Here is a 20,741-nt window from a genome sequence, read left to right as displayed (position 1 = left end):
AGATTTCCCAGAAAAGACAAAATGAACTGAAAAGAAGAATCAGGTGAAAAATAACAAATGATGAAGTACATCTAATCATCTAATGCCATCCTTTTATATTACTGGAAATTGTCAACATTTATGGTAATAATTTAATAATTTTTTTTCCATCTCAAGACAGAAATACAAAAGTTAAGTTTCTTCCTTTTTTTTTTTTTTTTAAAAACAAGTTTCTTCCTCAGCATCAAAAAGAAGAGAAACAAGGTTCTCAATAAACAAAAATTAATCATAAACGCAGACAACTGTTTTGTTCAACAGAAACTTTAGGAGAGTGCCTTCAAATCAAAATTCTAAGATTTTTCTTGTAAAACTGACCAAACCACCCCACAGTCTCTACTTTGGTGACTACTACATTCAGCAGCTTTGTATTCAAGAGTCCGCTGTTTCAGGAGCAGAAAGCTTAGTTCTGGTTCTACTGCCTAAATAAAGAAGGCTCTAGGCCCACCATAAGACATTCTGAAAACATGGATAACTGCCTATGAAGTGTAATCATCCTCCTTTCCAAATATGAAAGATAACTGAACATTAAAATATTAATATATTGTTTTACATCTTACAATTTAGATCAAGATACCAGTCTCTTCCAGTATGCCTTTGATTCCATATAGCTGAACCAATAGAGCAGATCAAAGACATGGCAATAAGAATGCAAAACAGAATCAAAATCTGAATATTTGTAATTCGTTCCACATTAGACATTTTAAGAGGTGGACTTGTTGAATTCTGCAAAAGACAAAAAACAACAGTGGCTATTAAATACCGGAAGAGGTACACACAGTTCTTGTTTTTCAAATTACATATTACTGCATCATTTGCTAAACATTCTCCCAAATACATCACCATTTTCTGTGCTGTGTAATGGCATAATAAGGTAACAAACCAGATAATTCAGCGAAAAATCCAAGTGACCAACCTGCATAAGTTTTGTGTCATGTCCCGTATAGACAACTATCCCATGAACCCACTGAGTATTTCTCAATTGAGCTCCTCGTAGAAGAATCTGATCAGATCCCAATGGAACAGTACTAGAAGGAAGGAATTTTATATTTTAGCACTACAACAATTAATGTCAATGAATAAATGTAACCAGCAGATGTTAAAACTAATTTCTCAAAATTTAGATGATTATTGTAAATTTGCTAGGAACCTGATTTTTGTAGTTAGCTTTTTCGGACTGTTGACAGAGAGAAAACTTGACAGTTAAAAGTAAGTCCAAAAACTTAAGTTTGCAAAAATATTGCTTAAACACTTGATTTTGACTAGGGACTACTAATTTTGACATAGTACTACTAAGCAAGCATACCGAAACTAGCAAAGGCTAATTTTCCTGTGATTTATAATTATGAAGCTTTTTCCTAAGTGTATGCAGAAACTCAACTATTCTTACAAAATTGATTCTCCAAAGCAATCTTCAAATGAAATAATTTTATGAACTCTCAACTTAATCCACTCTCCCAGTGAAATAAATAACCTTTATGAACATGACTATCTAGTTAAAATTCACAACAATATTTCCTCCACCTTCTTTAAATTGCAAAAGCGGGTAAATTTACTTGTGTTATTCTTTTAGAACTGAGTAAATGAGAGACTAAACCTCAAAAGATGTTGGAAACATTTACCTGTCTTAAACTCAGATAGCTGATTTTATACATACACTGTAGCTCAGGTTTTTCTTAAAATATGAAAATTTTAGATAATTATTACTCTTTTCCTGGGACAATACACTATTTTGTCACTTTTCTTTCTATAAATACCAGCTAGCAGTTCAGACTTGTCAACAGTGCTCTAGTGTTCAGCATTCTCACTGAAAACTATTATCTCTACTGTTGTTTGAAACCCAACACATTATTAAGATCACAAATAAACTGCTTAATGACAGCAACTATATCTCTGATACATCAGCCATAAAGAGTCTGAGGAAGCCACGATATTTGCAACATTTTTGGTAGCGCAAAGAACAAAGAGTCAGTCTCAGCAAGTAAGCTTCAGGTAATAATTTATTCTGGATCGTCATGTCCCCTTCCCTTCTCTCATACACAAGCTTTTAAGATTCAAAGACTGCAAGTAAAGAAGAAGCAACACATTCTTCCTGCCCTAAAATTAACAGTGGCATTACAGGTTTTTGGAATCAGTTCTTGCAGATACTAGAAAAACCAAAATTCAGTCTGGAAAAATATTTGAGTGCTTTTTCATAAGAACCAAACAACTAAAACACCACCCCACTACAACTTAGTCCATGTAACTTTTCTAGGAAGCTAGCATGGAGCATACTGGCTGTTTAAGGAATCATTCTACCCACCAAGTATGTTTCAACAACTAAAATGTTGAACGATATTGCCATGGAAATTAATTTCCAAGTGTAGGCACTTCATCAAAAGAAGTAATTGGAATAGAAAACTGAAACATAAAAGAGACTGAAATTTACTTGCTTTCTAAACCTGAACTGTGTGGCTCTTGTATTTGAGATGTGTTCATATCATAGCAAAATTAAGAGAATAAATGTCCTTTCAAGTATGAAAGGAACTCCTGGGGTTTGAATTACAGAAGAATCATTAAGAAAGACTCCTGTTGCCATCAAAGATTGCTTCTGCACTTATATTTATTTGCATTCCTTGATCAGAATAATTCTAAGACTTTTGGACAATCCATCAGCATAATACGTAGACATTTCAGTTAAAGAATGGATTACATGTCATTCCAAGAATAATTAGATATTTTTAGTCTATTAACACTAACATGAATGTCACAGAAGATGAAAGAAAAATAAATTTCTCTGGTTATATGCAAGTCCCCCACAGATAAATTGGAAACCTTTTTGACTATGGACCTTCTCTGAAATGCCAGAAGTCCTTCTGTCCCTTCTACTAATACATGAGACTCTAGGAATGCAGAAGTCAAAACCTTCCACTCTTTAATTCTTGTACTCCTTGAAGAGTTAGGTGAGCTCTAAGACTCTTCCTGCCACTTCCTGGTGTTCCTCTTTGTTTTCCCTTCTTAAAAAGTGTGAAAAATGAAGTCCTTTCTATTGCAGGATGTTTTTTCCATCAGGATACTGGCTCTCAAATGGATACCCTTCTCCAGCTTGGGACAGGAATTCATCCTCAAGGGTCTGTTATTGAGAAGACAATCAGAAGAGAATTGGGATCACAGCCAGTGGGAGTTGTCTCCAGCAGAATGGGTGCACAGACCAAGGAGATGAAAACAGACAGCAAAACAACCAGGGGCACAGAAAGCCCAGATCTGCCAGGTGCTATGCTACTGATCCTCAACATTGTGATCTTACCCCACTCCTTAATGAGGTGATGGTGTGATGACTCGACAGAGCTCTCAAGTCTCTATTTCCCAGCCTCAGCCTTCTCAAAATTGCTCCAATTAATCTGATTCTTCTTGTATGCTATATAACTAATAAGTCCTCAGGAACATATTTGGGTTGCATTCAGTATGGGATGTTCTCAATGGAGAAATACCCTTTCAGTATACTTTCCTGACAGGGCTGCAAAGGCTATATTAAGAGCTATTAATTTCTGAGACATATTTGAAAGCTTACGTACTGAAATGTTTTTCTTAACAAGCATACTTCACTTTCACCCAAAATTTTCTTAAAAATTTCTTTGGGAAAACTTTTATTTTAGGTCTGAATAACCAATATCTGCCCTTGTTTTTAACTTGCTCACTCTTTTTCTCTGAGCCACTGACTAATAATTTCAAAGTTATCCAGGCTAAAGAACTTTTCTCCTTTCTCTAGCTAATTGTCTTAATTTACTAAAACCAAGTTGACATGCTTCTGTATATTCATGAGCGTAGCAAAGAGCTGCACACTTTGGAGAGAAGAATTAACTCATGCAAAAGCCAAGGATATCAAGAAAACTTTTTTGGCCTCTTTTAGTCCATATAAGGCAAAATGTTTTGTCTTTTTGTCCAAAAGGCAAAATAACTGTAGTGGAGTTCTACCTTCTTGAACACTGAGTATCCAAAACAAAAAAAAAGAACTTTGGGGTTTTTGAGTTGCTCTCCCATGAAAGGAAAAAGAATAGACTGAAAAGGTCAACCATATATAACTTTATGGCACTCCAGTAAGTTATCTAAAGGGAAAGAAGAGGAAGATACATTTTCACTATCCTGTATTGCTTATGCAAAAATATTAAGATGGTAGTGGTTGAAGTGGAAATTACAACTGCTGGGTCTACATAATCTGGTAGGAAGGTCTTAAAGATCTGGATAAGTAAATAACAGATTAAGTGCTACCTCTACTATGGGCAGAAAGAGAACTCATCCCTGATTTTTCAGACTGGAAATAACATCAGGATCCAAAAAGAGTTACTTACCTGCAATTCTTTTTCACTGAAGGTAAATATTATATTAGAGCCACACTTTTGTAACTATCCTACTGCACAGGAACTATATTCAAAATATTCTGAAGTGAATTTCTAAAATGACAAATTGCTGGACCAGTAGATGGCGTGCTCCTACGCTTTCTTGAAGCGTAACTGCCATCAGTATATTCAATGTTTCTTTTTTAAATTAAATTTTAAAAGTAAATAATTAGATTAAAAAGAAAAGTATGTTTTTCCCTCTAGCCAGGAAGGAAGGATGAATGTGTGGATCTATTATAATTATTACCTTCAGAGAAGAATTACAGGTAAATGTTTTTCTCTTCTTAACGACAAGTACAGTGGAATTATAACAGATCCACACTCTGGCGACTGAAAACTCCCGGAATGCATCTGTAAGAAACCAGTAAATAAAAAATGGAATATATAAAAAAGGTATTAAATAATTAGTTAGGACTATATCTATTAGTCTAAAGCCACAAACATGAATAATATTGTTATATGGAGAAATAAATGCCTACCAAATAAAAAAGAAATCCTGTAAATCTTCGGGAATGAAGGACTCAACAACTCTGGATCTAGTAATGAATTTTATACTCCTAAGGTATCACACTCCCTTCGAACCCATAGAAGACTCCAAATATCAATATTTGGTAAGCACTTAAGTATTTAAAGAATTTCTGAAGCAGTTCTACAAGCACGTATTTTGTAATTACACTGAGGCGGTCTATTTTCACAGAAACACACTTTCAGTAAGCTATGTCTTTCAGCTACCAAATTAGAAGAATTTGAGGGTTCCACCCCAGATTTTGACAAACAGAAGAAAACAACAATAAAGAACGAGATACGAAACTACTTCTATTCAGCTTCTATAATAGAAACATAACAGGAAAGGAACAGGATGCTTAAGACATGAGTTACTAGGTACATATTCCAGAACTCCTAGAATTTGATTAGCAGTCCCTTCTATTATTAATAGCTATTGCTTTCGGATGGTCAACTAATATAAAAACTCAAGTTGTAAACACAGATTTTCTACTCCACCAGGTTTTTAAAAGAATAAAGTCTAATAAAGAACACATCAGAAAATATGTTTATTCTGTTAAGACTAGAGAGGTAAAGACTTTACTATTTATATTTTAACTTGAGTATTTTAACAACATATAGCTATCTACTGGTAGACTGAATCTCCCGAGATCTTCTTCCTCAGATTTACATACCCATGCCCATCCAGTCTGATGTTTCCAACAAAGTCATAGAGGTGTCGGTTTGGGCTCTCACAATCAATTCTGCCTGAAAGTCTCATCAAGCTTTCTATGTCCTTTATGTCTGATGTTAGTGGCAAACCCTGTAAACAAAATTCATTTGTCATGAAAAAAATCACTTTCCAATATATAAATCCGTGTATTATAAATCTGATGGTGCAAAACCAGAAAACTAGTATCCTATGGGAGCAAAATGAGACCGCTATACTTTGTTGTCACACTGGTGGATGCTACAGACAGTGAAAAAGTCAGCTTGGTATCTTAAAACATCATGATGAAGACAGGGTTGTAACCAATCGTACAGCTCAGCAAGAATATCCCTGCATAGAGACAGCACACTCAGTCAAAAACTGTTACTCCCTACCTGCCCCTGAAGGACAATACCGGCACTATCAGCTTCTTTCTGCAGAGCTTCTCCCTCATCTGTCCTCTAAAAACAAAACCAATACTCAAACTACTAAAATTTCTATCTATATTCCTAAATAAAAACCCTAAAACAAAGCACAAAGCATAGCTTAGGAGTAACCATTCACTCCTTGTGCTTGATTAATTGAACAAAAACTTTTATGATGCCAATAACCCACAGCTTTCTATTCAAACCACTAAAATTTCAGTCTTCTAAAATGGCCATTAATGTCATAAAATACGGTTTTATAAGCAATAATAGACAAAAATATTAGCAATATTCTCAAAAATGAAATTCCTACCTGTCGAATTTTTAAGTTTGTCTCACCATCTAAGTTAGATGTTTCGATGTAGCACATAGCCTGCGGTTCACTATTAAGAAAAAAAAAATTCTTAATTTTAAATTATAATGTCAAAATCCATGAACTTTCTGTAGTATTTTAACACCTATTTATGCAATCAGGTTTTTCTTTTCTTATCAAATCTTCAGAACTAGAGTAATTTACAGACAAATCTGTTAAAACCAACAGTACTTTACACTTTCAGAGAAGTTTGCCAAAACTTACCTTCTTAGAGGAAACTGCTAAAAATGTAGACAGCACAAGTTTTCAATGTTTTTACATGACATTAAGACACAGGCACAAATGTAGTGCATTTTAGTGCCTGTTACTGTAGGCAGCAGTAGTTTAGACATGAAAGTTTTCTTGTAAAGGGTTCTCTTACAAAAAAAGTCTAAATTATGGATAACATAATACAGTTTTTGAAATATATATCCTCTTAATGCAATTTAAAAAGCCCTTTTATAAATTAAAAGTTTTAAGTTTATGCAGAACATTACTACTTGAATAGTTCATTAGACACATACTGACAGATAGCTTATTCCTTGCACTTAATTTTTTAAATACAATTTTTGATGTATTGCATTGCAGCTATTTTATATTTTGTAGAATACTTTTAGATTTTAAATCATATTATGACCATTACAGAACTTGGAAAAGAGAGATACAGAATGACAAAATGACACGTCTAACAGGTCAGGATTTCTGAATTACTCCAGTCAGCTCCCATTTTCTGGGCATGAGGACAGAGCACCTACTACTTTTACATACAATAGAAATAAGTTTTGATCCTGTAAAGTACCAAAGGAGTCATAAAAGCCCACTACAAGTTAAAAGCATAAAGGTTTACTCTCTACACCACTTTAAAGCGTCTAATATTTTTCTTCTTTCTAGCATGAAATTCAAGCATCAAGTGGTTTTTTTTTTTTTTTTTCTTTCTTAATTCAACACTGGCTACTGATAAGCTACTTAGTTTTAGAATGCTGATAAAGCTAAGTAGGTTATTCTAACACGTTTTTGTAAAGCAAAAGCATTAAAATGGGACCAATCATTGTCATAAATTGCTTTCAGGCTAGCATTTTCTTCTTGGCAAACTTTTCTAAAAATGTAAGTAACTTCTATTTAGATTGTCTTGACGGAATCACCTGTATAAAACAATATTGCAACTGTAGCATTTCTATCAGTTAATAATAAAAAACAAACAACATTTTTGTGAAGCACTTTTAAAACAGACTAAGGCAGCAAAGACATTTCAAGTGAGACACATGCTTAATTGTAATTACTGTAGCAGACAGCAGTGACCTCCAAAGTTAAGTTACAGTTAGATCAAGGCAGGCCCATTGATTTGTTAAGGAAAACCAAAGTGCAGTAACAGTGCACAAAGCTGACGTGTCTAAGAAACATGCATTTTGTCACAATACACAAGAACAGCGCTGCTTTTGCCACTGCATGCAGCAACATCCAAGTTTGTGCAGAGGGTCCTCTACCAGTCCTACCAACATTAAACTACATTCTTTGCTGAAAATAGTGGGTTGGTATAAACACGTATATACCTCTTAATTTGCTCGAAGGATTTAAACATATATTTATTCTGGTGTTTTACTGGGTGCTTATTCAACGACAACTTGTCTGATAAAATTTAATGGGGATAGTGTAAAAACAAAGAGGACTGAAACAAATTTTCATTTTTTGGAGTCTTATCACGTATTTACATTTTAATGATCTGTACTTTTATCAACTGAATCCTTTCTAATTTTATAAATGTGTGGGCTTTGTCGAAGAAAGGTGAACAGCAAAGCAAATATTATCAACATGGCAGTGTTCTTCATATTTGGTATATGAGGACCCACATACACGTATCCTGTGCAACTAGTTTATTCTAACCTTGACGACAGACTGATGAGATCAGCTGGGAGATGTTCCCCATTGGTCACTTTCACTACTTCCCCTACTGCCACCTACACATCCCAGTTTGAAAATGATTAGAATGGAAAAATTGAATGGAACAGGGAAAAAAACAAAACAAAACAAAAACAAAAAACCAAAACCAAACAAATGGACAAAGAGACAGAGTTTGAAATTATTATACAAACAATACATGTTAATTAAAATGTCTGATGACAATTTTTTCAAAATCTATTTCAATCAGGTCAGAATATTTTCATTTTCACTTGAGTGGATTGTTTTACTCTAAGGCACCAATTTTAAGCTGCAGAACACATCGATACCATACAGTAAAAATCAAAAGCTGTTATGCTTATTTCTCAACTGACAAAGTTTCTAGCCACTCCATACATTAATTAAAAAATTTCAGTTTACACTGAACTAGCTGCAACCAAACAGAATTAAGTCTCAGAGATTTGTGTCCTCCCACTGTAAGAGATTATAGCTTTCTAAAAGAATTAAGACCCTCTTATTCTCCAGAAACTGCTATTGCTGTTAAAAAGAAACAAATATTATTAGTTTGCAGTAAAACAAGGCCCACAGGCTCACATTGCTATTGGAACCTAAAATGTAATTAGGCATCAATAAACACCTGGTAAGCAAAATTGATGAGACCATCATCCTGGAGGATGCATGGCCATGTGGAGATGAGAGGAGTAGAAAGAGAGCACATGCTGGTATGCAGGCAGAACTAGAGGTAATATAGTAGCACAGCATTCTCTCCTGGAAGGAGAGCTGCAACAGGATGCCAGTAATATAACAGAAGGAAGTTTTAGCTGGAACAAATGCCCGAACTGGGCCCAGAAAAGCTATGATGATTTAAGGAGTCCTTTTTGCAAACTGGATCCTAGAAGAAAAGCTGACAGTAAATTTTGATGCGAGTAATGATCATAGTTAGGACAGTGTGTTCTGACAAGGGCAGTAACGTTAAGTTAAACAAAGCGCTAAGAGTCCTGACAAGTCCAGTAGCAGCTGACTATTAATTATTGGTATTTTTCTGTGTGTAAACTACAACTGGAGAAGACGGTGATGCAAGTCCTCCAAATCCAAAAGGACAAAACAGTGAAGGCAGTGACTCAAATTTAGGAGCTTACTCAGGAAGATTATAAAGAAACTGCACTGAGAGGATGTAATCTGTTTCACTTGCAAAACACTAGGGTTAGCATGACAGAAGTTCTTATCAGGACAATAAACAACAGTTTTTGCTGCATGGTATATTGCCTACGAAGACCCTGGTGAAGATGCACCAATAAAATTAATAAATGTTTCTTGAAGTGCAGAAGTAAAAGGTTTATAGAGGATACTCAATACAAAAACATCTGAAGTTAGGACAAACAGTAGTAATGAAGACAGACAGTGGGAAAGATTTATTATCTGGCAACTACTTCATCAAAACAATTCAAGCGTTTTAGAAACAGCTACACTTGATTTTGAGCCATAATGGAAGACAGAATAAACAATGTACTAGTCTACACCACAGTCTGTCACAGAAACACTTAAGATCATAACCTTATTAATTGTAGGTATGAGTGGATTCATGACCTTCAGTGGGATTGTGGAGGGTTTATATCTAATCCATAATCATACACAATAATGCTTCTGCTTGGGCCAGAAAAATATGGAAATTGCATTGTAAATATACAGTAATAAATCAAAATATAATTGCTCATATTTAAATAAACTTAATTTAAAAAAATTCTTTAAATTTGTTGTCTATTGACCTGATCAAATAGATGTTGAAAAGTGTGCATCTTCCACATCAGATGTGGATTTCTTAAATAAAACTCTCCAAGGAAATTATGATAAACAACCTCTGTCCATGTAAAAAGTCACAGCATTACATGCTATAAATAAAGTCTTGCCTTCAGTGCTGAAATTATTCATAATATATATATTAGAGAATAAGGCAAATGTTCAGCTCAATGACAGTGCTAATTTGATGGTCACATCTCATGTTCATTTTTTTTTTCCTGATTCAACTATCCAACTGGTGACTCTAGCCATTAAAAAACATTTCTGTTCCCTGTAACATATACATTTTAATTTATTTATAGAATGCAATTTGTTAGGTACATATCAAAAAGCCAACCTGTTTAAATACAGCACTTGAGGTTCAATTTTTAGACAGAGGATAAGACTTTTTTGTATTGCATCCAACAACAAAATAACATACTAAGCTTTTCTTAGGGCTAATTTGAATGCCAGTGTAATTTTAAAACTGTAATTGTCACAGTTTAAAGAAACACTGGCTGAAATTATAAATGCCCAAATGAATAAAAAACTACATTTAAGAAAAGCAGCGTTTTTGTTTATTCCTTATTTCCTTGGAGCAATCACAAATAAATAAATAAATAAATGCAGGGTAGAGAAACCAGCCTCTACACTGTAAGCATCAGTGGGCATCTCTACCTTGATGAGAGAAGTACAGTGTCAGCAGGTATATACTCTTTGCCTTTTATTATAACTATATCTCCAACATCTACCTGAAAGAAAACTGGGAATTGGTTAATGGTCTCAAACAAAATATGTTATCCCTTTGTTTTAAGCACAGTAAATAGTTACCTGCTGAATTTGCTAGAAACATTGTTAGAAACTCACATACTTAGAGAAGCCTGTAGGTATTAGGTACTCAAAGGTCACTGGAATTCTTTGGAAATCTGTTCTTTAATAGGCCTAATCCTGGCCTTCTCTATGCATTCTTTACTTTTGCTAGTTATTGTAAAATATTTTATCAGAAGACTGAAGTTAAAGAAGGAATTAATCTCCTGTAAGATCACAGTTCTGTTGCATCATGCTATATACATTATCCTTGCTTCTCCAAAGGTATAAACCAATTTCATCTGCATCTTGCCTCCAAATTACTGTTGATCAAATTTTGTTCAAGCTTTCAGGTATGGAAACCAATAAAACTAAGGGACTAGACTAGATAGACAGCATAACATTTAGTACTTGAAAGTTAAACAGTCCCTTCCTAACTACTGTGTAAGTGTCTTTAAAGTTCATATGGTTTAAGCCAAAGAAGTTGAGCAAACATGCACAGTAACTGGTTTCCAGAAAGAAGTTTCTGTCTTGGCACACCAAACAGTACAAAGGCACTGTATAATTTTGCCATATACGAATACCCCCAAGTCAATCATATTATTCAAGTTATTTTTCACTGAACTTAAAGCCTACCGTTTAATGGCAGTGTTGCCTGATTCTTGCCATCAAAAGTGACTTGACTTTTAAGAACATTTTAAGAGACAGGTATAAGCAAACAAAAAACAGAAAAGATTATACATTTGCCATCATACCAGTTAATTCTTATAAATTATAATTATTTGGAGAAATAAAGCAAATATTAAATCTGCATTATGCTCTAAAAGTCACCAACATAAACACGCACCTTTTCCCAGTGGACAATCTCCCATGCGCCATTTCGTAGTACTGAAAAAAAGAAAGAGTTTTCCAGCTGTACAATCTAACTGCAGTATACAGGTATGTGTGAGATCCCTTATGAAACACCATACAAACACAGTTCATTTATAGAATATTTTACTGTATGCCTTGTTTCTATAAATTCAGGTCAAGCATTTCAATTATACAGCACAAATTCTGTGTAACAGCTTTTGTACCATAGCAAAGTAAATCAGAACATTTTACAGGGTTTGAGAATCAATTAAATCTGATAGACATTGTATGATAATGTGGTGCTTTCTAAAATAAATTAGTAACTGGAATAAAAAGTTCCAAAGTCAAAAAGTTATGAAATTATGGGGAGTGGGTGGGTGGTGTTAATTCAATAATTTTTTTCTCAGTTCAAATATTGATAAGGATCATACAAAAAAGATTCAGAAAAAGTCACCAGCAGCCTTCTTTGGATTCAGCTGTTCTTACTGTTACTGGCATGTCAGATAACTTTAGGATCATTGCCATCATCTCCCCCTTAAATATATTGGAAATCTTCAAAATCAACCCACACTTTAGTACAGATTCTCCTTCATAGTAGTAATTAATATTGCAAGCATGCCCCACTACTCTAGTTTTAAGTATTCCTACTATGATACAAAAACCATGCTTTGTTTGCCAGTTAATTGCCCAGATTGTGATTTCAGATAATAATAATAATAAAGGTGATTTTTTTTATTAGCACCAGTTACAAAGCTATTGAAGACTGTTGTGCAAAAAGAAGATAAAATTAAAACTTATTGCCATGTATCACTATTCAGATAGCTCCAAGAGATCGTTCTCTTTCACTGTCTCCCAGTTTTCAAACTGTCAGTATGTTTAAGCACCTCATAAGGATGCAGTTCTTATGCAAGCATGTGTTGATTTCAAAAAAGTGGATCAAAAACGGAGAATACATATGGCTTCTACAGCTAAGTCTTTCTTGAGATTCTGCCCAGACTGACCACTCTTCTTTTATATCTCAATGACTTCTGCAAGTCATTATCTAACCTGCTTAATAATTCTTTAGGAAGAGAGAAATTCTCTTACCCTTCCTTCTCCCACATTTATTAGTGCTGATATGCTCAGGGCAATGGTAAATGGAGCAGGCTCCCTTTCAGACAGTAAGGAAGGTATTTTAATGACTGTCTCACTGAACAGTTGATCATTACACAAATTCTATTTTGACAAACCATTTCCCTTCACTGGGAAAACTACAGTTCCAAAGTGAGAACTGGTTGCAATACTGTCCTAAGGAACTCAAGACATTGGACAACTGTGCCACCAACTACCTACTCCCATCCCCTTATGTGAGCAATACTGTTTGTGGGGCCATGGTACCAGCCAGATGTAAGAATTGAGGACAATTAAAATATACCTTATACCAATCCAGATGACTAAGTTTCACACATAGCTACAGCAGAATAACTGCCAGTGGAGTTCTGCAGGTCTGAAATATAAATATGTTGCCAGAAGTGGCCAGGGGCTTCTTAAGAAGCACTGGCAGCAGGAGCACTTGCACTACTGAAACACATCCTAAGGCTGTTTCACATGCAGCCAAGCAGACCTAACATGGCACTGCGACTGCAAAAGGGAAGGTCCTGTTCTGCCCTCACCTCATGCAAAGGTGCATGCCCTCATTGCTTAATGCGTGCTGCCTCTGGTGTTTGTTGGACCATTTGAGTAGCCAATTTAACCCTGTTGAAAACTATTCCCTGGAATGAAAGATTTTTTTCCCTGCTGGTTTAGCTGGTTAAAATCAGCTCACAAATGGATGAGTCAGACTCATGAAAACATGCTGACACCCCTGAAATCTCAGGAGTACTCTAACCCTGGCTTGATCCAATAAGCTTTTAAGCACAATTAACATACACTGACATTCAATTAAATCAATTTTCTTAACAGAATGAAAAAAGAAAGTGGTGTTGCTATGCACCTGTTACATAATGCTTAGAGAACTTGTGCCATAAAGCCTTCTGCAGCCCGGCTTACACATTTGTATCTCCCATTCTTCAGCTGTCTCTAACAACTAACTTTCAAAAGCGTGCTCCATCTGCCCTACAGAAGACTACTTCACCACACTGCAAAATGCACATTTCACCATGCCAGCATCTGACAATGTCCTGCTGTATATGTATGCACCCTGAGGTAACAAAAGTCATCCCTAATGCAGCCTAATAAATTAAAATCCTGGGCCAAAGGGAGTAATGGGAATTTAGAAAGGTAATTACTTAAGGTTACCCGAGATGCAGATTGTCTTTAAGGAACAGATAGATGAAGGGAAAGCTATATACAGAATCTATACACGCACATGTCATTTCATTAACAATTTTGTGTGTTTAAAAGACAACCAAAGGTGAAGCTGGATATATAGTGTACTATGCACATCGCTAATTTTCAGGATAACAGAACTTCTGAATACATGAAAACAAAGTAAGAGAGTACCCTACTGATTAACTTTTAGTTATTGCTTTGACAATAGACTACATTTGACAACACATTTAAATATTGCCACAGTACACCGGGACTGGTGTTGTACTTATTAGCTTAAGAAGATTGTTAACTCAGTGCTAGCAATATTTTATGTTTTATTCTCACTACACTTTCAACTTCGAAGATGCTGTTCCTTTGCATGCACAGAACAATCAGGAATTTTAGGAACAGGCACCAAAGAGCTAAATGAGAGATAACCAGGGAGAAAAGGCAGGAAAGAAAGTAAACCAAGTCTTTCATTAACTTAAAACTTTGTACACTCTGGACAAAAAAAAAACTAAATTGAAAAGGCACTTCAAGATTCACTGCCACCTAAAACTATCGGTTGCAATTTCAAAAGCTATGAATGCTTGATGAAAAAATTTTGGATATCTACATTAAGCTTTCCTTTTTTTTTTTATGCACAGATAAGAAGTTATGAGTTTCTCCAGGCCTGTTCTCTGGAGATTTATATTCCCAGTGCTTTCAGTCAGATTTGTTTCATTGTCCCAATCTCTCCATACCTCCCATTGAGCTACATGCTTAGTAGTTTGATAAATTATCTTCCCCATTCTGTCCCCCATAAATTTCAAAGCAAAGTTTATGTACAATTTAGGTAGGCTTTAAAATTTATATTTTAAAATTAGAGACATTTCCAGTGGTTAGCAGTGCTAAACAATTCTGTTTACCTTCAGTCAATGCCTACATCCCTCCCTAAAAAACTCAAGGTTATTTATTCAAAACAATTCCACGTAAGAGTCTCATCTGTGGTGTTTTTCATACTTTCCGCAACCAAATTCACATGACACTCATTCCTTCTCCTGTTCATAAAAACAGGACTAACTCTGTTAAGAGAGGCCTACCTCAGAACAGGTAACACAAAAATTTAAATTTAAAGCAAAGCGGGAACTTAAATTTGGACTTCCTACCTGACAAGTGAGTTTGGGACATATTAGTTAACATCTCCCTCACTTTCTGAGCTAAAATAATCCTCTGATTTAATACTTCTTTCCTTTATTAAAATATTTTAAAAAAATAAATCACATTCCAAAGTTTTGATTTGGGTACACTGGCTAAATATCTAATTATCTCTAATCAAACCATTACATTGATTTCATATTAAAAAACAAAACAAACCTCCAAAAAACTCCATTTATCTCTATCCACAGTTTTGAAGCAGCATAGAAAGACATTTCTATTTTATAACTCCATTTTATAACTCCATTTTATAACTTTTCTTCCAAGTGCAGTTTATAAATTGAATTATTCAAGATTTGTTGGTTGAAAAAAAAATTATGATTTGTGTACTTAGAAATGCATAGACTTTTCATCATAATCTAGGCCCACTACATACAGTGTATGATCTTTTAATAGCTACAGCATCACCTGTGTGAAATGAGTGAATGTTAAAAGTTTCTTAGGAAGCGCATAAACTTACTCTAGAACATATTTCATTTTGTGAGCCTAATTTTTGTGACTGCAAATTGTTATTTTGACTGTTTAGAGACCTCATTTTGAAGTAATCTGCATAAACAATGTCACACTTAATTACCTGTCAGCAGTTCAGATTACATTACTACCATTTGCAAAGAATTCAGAAAACACCCCCCTCAAACCACAACTAATAGGCTTTAAAAAGTTTCCTACCTTGAGTTTGTTTCTTGTTCACCGCGTTATCAGCTTTATGCCTTTTCTAAATTAAAAATGCATAATGGTTAAAGACTTCTGTTGACATGATAAAGATTTTTGACTTAATATAAAGTGTAAAAAAATACATGTGTAAAACATCACTCATCAATTCAATAAACCTTTAAAACTTTAAAAAACATTTTAAGCAGGACTATGGATTACTTGCATAGTTATGATCATCAGCAAGTCACACCCAGTTCCAGGCTAACCATGTTGTACTAAAATGTCCTCTCATGTGGGCAATCACTATACAAACAAGTTTTTGTGTTCTGTAACTTTGCCATTTTCTGATACTGGCAGATGAGTCTGCCAGAGGAAAGATCACGGAACCATTCTTCATACAAGTGTCTCATACAGATCTGAAGTCATGCAATGACTGTGTAAACATATGACTTCACTTCAGCATAACTGCCTACAGATTTCAGCAACAATAACAAACAAATAGCAACAAAACCCCTTACCCTCCACCCTAAACAGGCCATGATGTCCCCCCATTGTGAGAAACCTTTTGACAGAAATCTTTTGATGCACCTGCTAACCACCAGCATTTTCAAGGTATAATCAAACTCATCTAAACTACAAAAAGTTTAGGAGACTACTAATTTAAACACAGTATTTAAGAGTAATGAACTCAGTTCTTCCTACCAGGAACATGATTTGGAAAACTAATTCAAACAGAATTAACTGTTTTAGGTAAGCTTTTTGAATAGAGTTACAGAATTAACACCTTTGAAATACCAAGAAAATGAAGCAATCTTGCAAACTGAAAGAAAAAGAAGCCAAGCTACTTAAAGAGATTTACTTTAATAAACTGGTATGACTTAGCTAACAGCTCTTAAAAGGCCATCTTATTGCTTTGCAAAGACTAAGTTATTATTTTTTACTAAATTTTCACAGATTATCAGCAGATTCTCCTCTAAAAAAAATAGCTGATTTTACAGATAAATGACCTTTGATTTACGGGAAGGCATAATAACTTGACCAAAGCAGGTGTTTATTTGCCCACAGGGCCAGTCTCCTTCAGCTTGAAAAGTAACAGTTTAATGTCAGTTGCTTTCTGAGCTGTGATGGGTGAAAATCGTTGGAAACACCTGAAAATCTAGCACTGCAAATCACAAATTGTGCTAGCACTTCTGAAGTATATATGGAAAACACAAGCTGCTCATGAATAATGTCTTCTGCTTCTTGGGATTTCAATCCAGAAAAGGAAGCATTTGATACTTGAGCTAAAAGTATTTTTTAAAATATTTATTGAAAATTATATACAAGGTTCCCACCAAAAAGCCAATTAATCTTGCTTTTATATTAGATGAAGATAATAATTCCTGGAAATTTTAGATATCTCACTGTGTAAAGAAACTAAGACATAATGAAAATTAAAGGTTAAGGGAAAACACACTGAATATTTTACTATGCAGCACGTGGTCAGCTTTTCCAGGGAAAAAAAGCATAGCTGTCAGAGTCAGTCAAATATTCCTGCATGATATAACCAGGAGGCAACATTAAATTTCATACCTGTTTGTCTACAAAAACAAAGTAAGTTGTTTTATTTGCACTACAGTCTGTGAAACTTAGCTGTGCAAGTGAGATATTAATGAATTTGCCATCAGCTATACACGCACACGCACACATCTGCACGTATACACACAGCTTTTAAATTATCACTGAAATTCTCCAAATCAGCTCCTTCATCTCATCTTAGTTCAGTTTGAACTTTTAGGAATTAACTACATGTTGAGATAATGTAAACTTAACAGAAAGAAAAATATATTTGAAATGCCTTTGGGTATCTCTGTAGTATTTAGTAATGAGGACCTTATAATTTCAGATGATAGATGCAAAAAAACACTGAAACTGTTCCCTGTCTTCCCAAATTGTAGACTTCAAGTTGCAAAGAGTGAATGGTAAAAACAAATTACATAAAAGCAAGAGGATGAGAAATTTTTAAAAAGGACGTTTTGTACAATAGCAGCAGCCTCAGTTTTACATTTGCCTAGACACTGACAGATGGTGAAGTCTGTAAGCACTAACAGTAGAATGGTTAAAAATATCTGAAAGAACATGAACTGATTTTACTGCTTTTTTAAAATGGATTTTGTTTATGTAAAGAGAAAGCAACAAAGACATTTAAGGAGAAGCTGACTATTAGGCAGCAAATACTAGAAATGCAAACTTGAACACAACATTTAAGTAAAAACATCATTGCCTCTTGCAGGACCGCTCAACTCTGTGGCCCAGGAGCTTCATACAACCCAGCGGGAAAACATACCTTGCCTACCATTCATTCACAGAACTGAGGAGAAGATTGAGTTGACTGAATCAGCTGGAAAAGCTGCATGTGACCAGACACCATCTATTTCAGAGCTTCTTTGCAACTCACCACTCTCCCACTTGATTATGTTTCTGCACATACATTATAATTCTGCTCAAACACAATAAATATTATGGTCCCAGGAAGTTTACTATTTGTGTGCATGGAAAGACTATACTACCTGCAACCCTTTGCAAAAATAAAGAGAACAGCCTGCAATATAAAAAAGTCAGGAACACTACTCCTCTAGTGGCCAAGGCACTCTGCCACATTATGATGTATCTAACTTCTTGTCCTCCTTGTAACATATCTGCAGAACTAAAACAGAACAAGAGCAGACTAAATTCTTAGCATCTACAGTGATTTGGTAAATCATCAAGACTAATTCCTTAGATACAAAAGACATCAACTAAAAGACTCAACTATGTTATGCAAATTAGAGAGAGAGGTTCTACCACATGCTTTCAGCAAAGAGCAGCCAGGAAGGTATCCAGAAAACCCCAACATCTTTTGTATGAAGTGAAACACAGCCTTAAGTTCCTTTCCCTACCCACAAAAATAGAAGAAGTCAGAATGGATGCTTCCAAGGCATGACAACATCCCAGCTCTTTTAAAGTTTTCATTCAATGCGAGAAGCAAAACAACCAATACCACAAACACTGACTGGAGAGAGCCAAGGAAAGCTTGGCATAGATGGGGCACCTGCCTAACAAGGGCAAGCATTCCATGTCTGTTCCTGGCCACCAGGCATCCACAGATCACACTTAGCACGAAGACATGAAAGACTAACAGTAAACTGCACTGGGCTGGAGCAATGGGAAAAACTGAAAAAGGCCTATTCCCCTTGCTGTCCACAAAACCATGCAAAGCCACAACAGTGAAACCAAGGATTTTATGCATGTGACTTCAGAGATAAAGACCTGGATTTGAACCTGGACTTGACACCCAGGAAAAATCAATTTTTAAAACTTTAAAAAGATACATTTTAGAGAAGTCCAGGGATTATTTAGTCATGGAACAAAAATCCATCCAATTTCAGGTATGGAGGACAAGTGAAGATACTTGAGACTGTGCAGACTCCTAGATCCTCAACTGAGCTCCTGAAGGCTCATCTATTTTTTTTAAGGGCACCTCAAACAAAGAGGCAAAATAAAAAGGATCCTGGGAAGATAATTTTTTAAAAATCCTACCTTCTTCATTGCATCTAAAGCTACAAGTTCTCACAATTTTTCTGTGAAATGTTAGTCTAGTATCTCATTCACAGATTGAGCTTAAATCCAGCTCACAAGTATAATTAGTGGGAGTAAAGGACTCTGGTCCTGTGGGAAGAAAAAAAAATATTTTTCAAAACAAATAAATATTTCAAGGTTATTTGTTTTTAAAATAGATTCCACCTCAGATGAATTCAGTAGCTTCCAATCTTATCAGAGCCCTTGATTGAGAAAATTGGCAATATTCTAGACTTGACCTGGGTTTTGTGGAGTCTTTGGTTCCAGTTAACACTTTAAAAAATGCTTGTACTTCATTACTGAGAACTACTGGAATAGAAACAAGCTATATAACAAACACAAGGGTCACTGTTTTGCCATGTTATATAGTAAACACACTTTCAAATCATAACACCATATTCTAAAGATTTAATCTTCTGATTAAAGCTTTAGAAGCTTTCAAAAACATACAGAAAGCAAGAATGGTTCAACACAATTATTCAACAAATTTTTAGTAACATAAACTATGAAAAATTTCAAATCTATTCACAAAATACTGCTATTAAATACTTACAATATCCTCTATTATCTCCTTCACTGCAGCTACAGCTAAAATAAATAAGAGAGGGACCAATGTTGTGTAACGGCCTGTTGGTGATACATCTGGTATTTGCTATTAAAAAAGAAAAAAAAAAAAAAGAGAAAAAATTTGTTTGCATTGCTGGTTGAGAACATATTTTTAATACAAGAAGCAGTACTTTCTATGCAAATACATACAAGGCAATAGGATTAACTTTTTAGACATGGTGCTGATTATTTCCAAGAGAGGGTTACTGTCTTCAATTCAAAAGCAGCTGATACAATAAAACATTTGCATTTTAAATAGCATAATATTCAGTAAAGTTACTTGCAGAGGTTTTACCGTCCGCAGCACATTCACCCTCCTTTTCTGTGTTTCTGTGTTCACTTCTCCAGCTATTCCTACCCTTTCATTCCTCCCTATATGTGTGCCCAAACTCCTCCATTCCAGTTACACATTATTTTCCAGGCAAAATATGAAAGCAAAAGGGGCGCCAGCCTGTACACTGGTTCCATTGCCCTGTATTTCTTACTCCTGCCAGTGCAGTGTCACTGATAGCCCAACAGGAGATGGCAGGCTCGTAAGCTCTAACATTCCACTTCCTCACCGTCTACTTCCTCCATCCCAAACACCTACTTGCCAGCCTCTAACCCAATCATGCCAAGCCTCAAACAGTTTCTGAAACCTTATCTTCTGTGTCCCTAGCTTGATGTGTACAGCAGCACCACAAGAA

The 20,741-nt window shown here is 35.1% G+C and overlaps 1 protein-coding gene across 2 annotated transcripts in view; it reads right to left on the bottom strand.

Annotated features, from left to right (window-relative positions):
- ATP8A1 (ATPase, aminophospholipid transporter (APLT), class I, type 8A, member 1) overlaps window positions 1-20,741 on the bottom strand; it is a 94,054-nt gene that overhangs the window by 70,119 nt on the left and 3,194 nt on the right. The window contains exons 3-10 of one of the 2 annotated variants that reach the window (XM_010076823.1): window positions 20,003-20,101; window positions 15,868-15,913; window positions 11,708-11,748; window positions 8,263-8,336; window positions 6,343-6,412; window positions 5,591-5,718; window positions 953-1,064; window positions 597-762 (exon numbers count right to left, since the gene is read on the bottom strand). In XM_010076823.1, coding sequence (XP_010075125.1) covers window positions 597-762; window positions 953-1,064; window positions 5,591-5,718; window positions 6,343-6,399 — 463 coding nt within the window. In that variant the 5' untranslated portion in view covers window positions 6,400-6,412; window positions 8,263-8,336; window positions 11,708-11,748; window positions 15,868-15,913; window positions 20,003-20,101. Of the gene's footprint in view, window positions 1-596; window positions 763-952; window positions 1,065-5,590; window positions 5,719-6,342; window positions 6,413-8,262; window positions 8,337-10,731; window positions 10,806-11,707; window positions 11,749-15,867; window positions 15,914-20,002; window positions 20,102-20,741 lie in introns of both variants that reach the window. The other variant, XM_010076824.1, reaches the window with a different exon arrangement.

The sequence above is a fragment of the Pterocles gutturalis genome, unplaced genomic scaffold, assembly GCF_000699245.1.
Source record: "Pterocles gutturalis isolate BGI_N339 unplaced genomic scaffold, ASM69924v1 scaffold4793, whole genome shotgun sequence".
Lineage (NCBI taxonomy): Eukaryota > Metazoa > Chordata > Aves > Pterocliformes > Pteroclidae > Pterocles > Pterocles gutturalis.
This window is presented reverse-complemented; position numbering and strand designations above follow the sequence as displayed.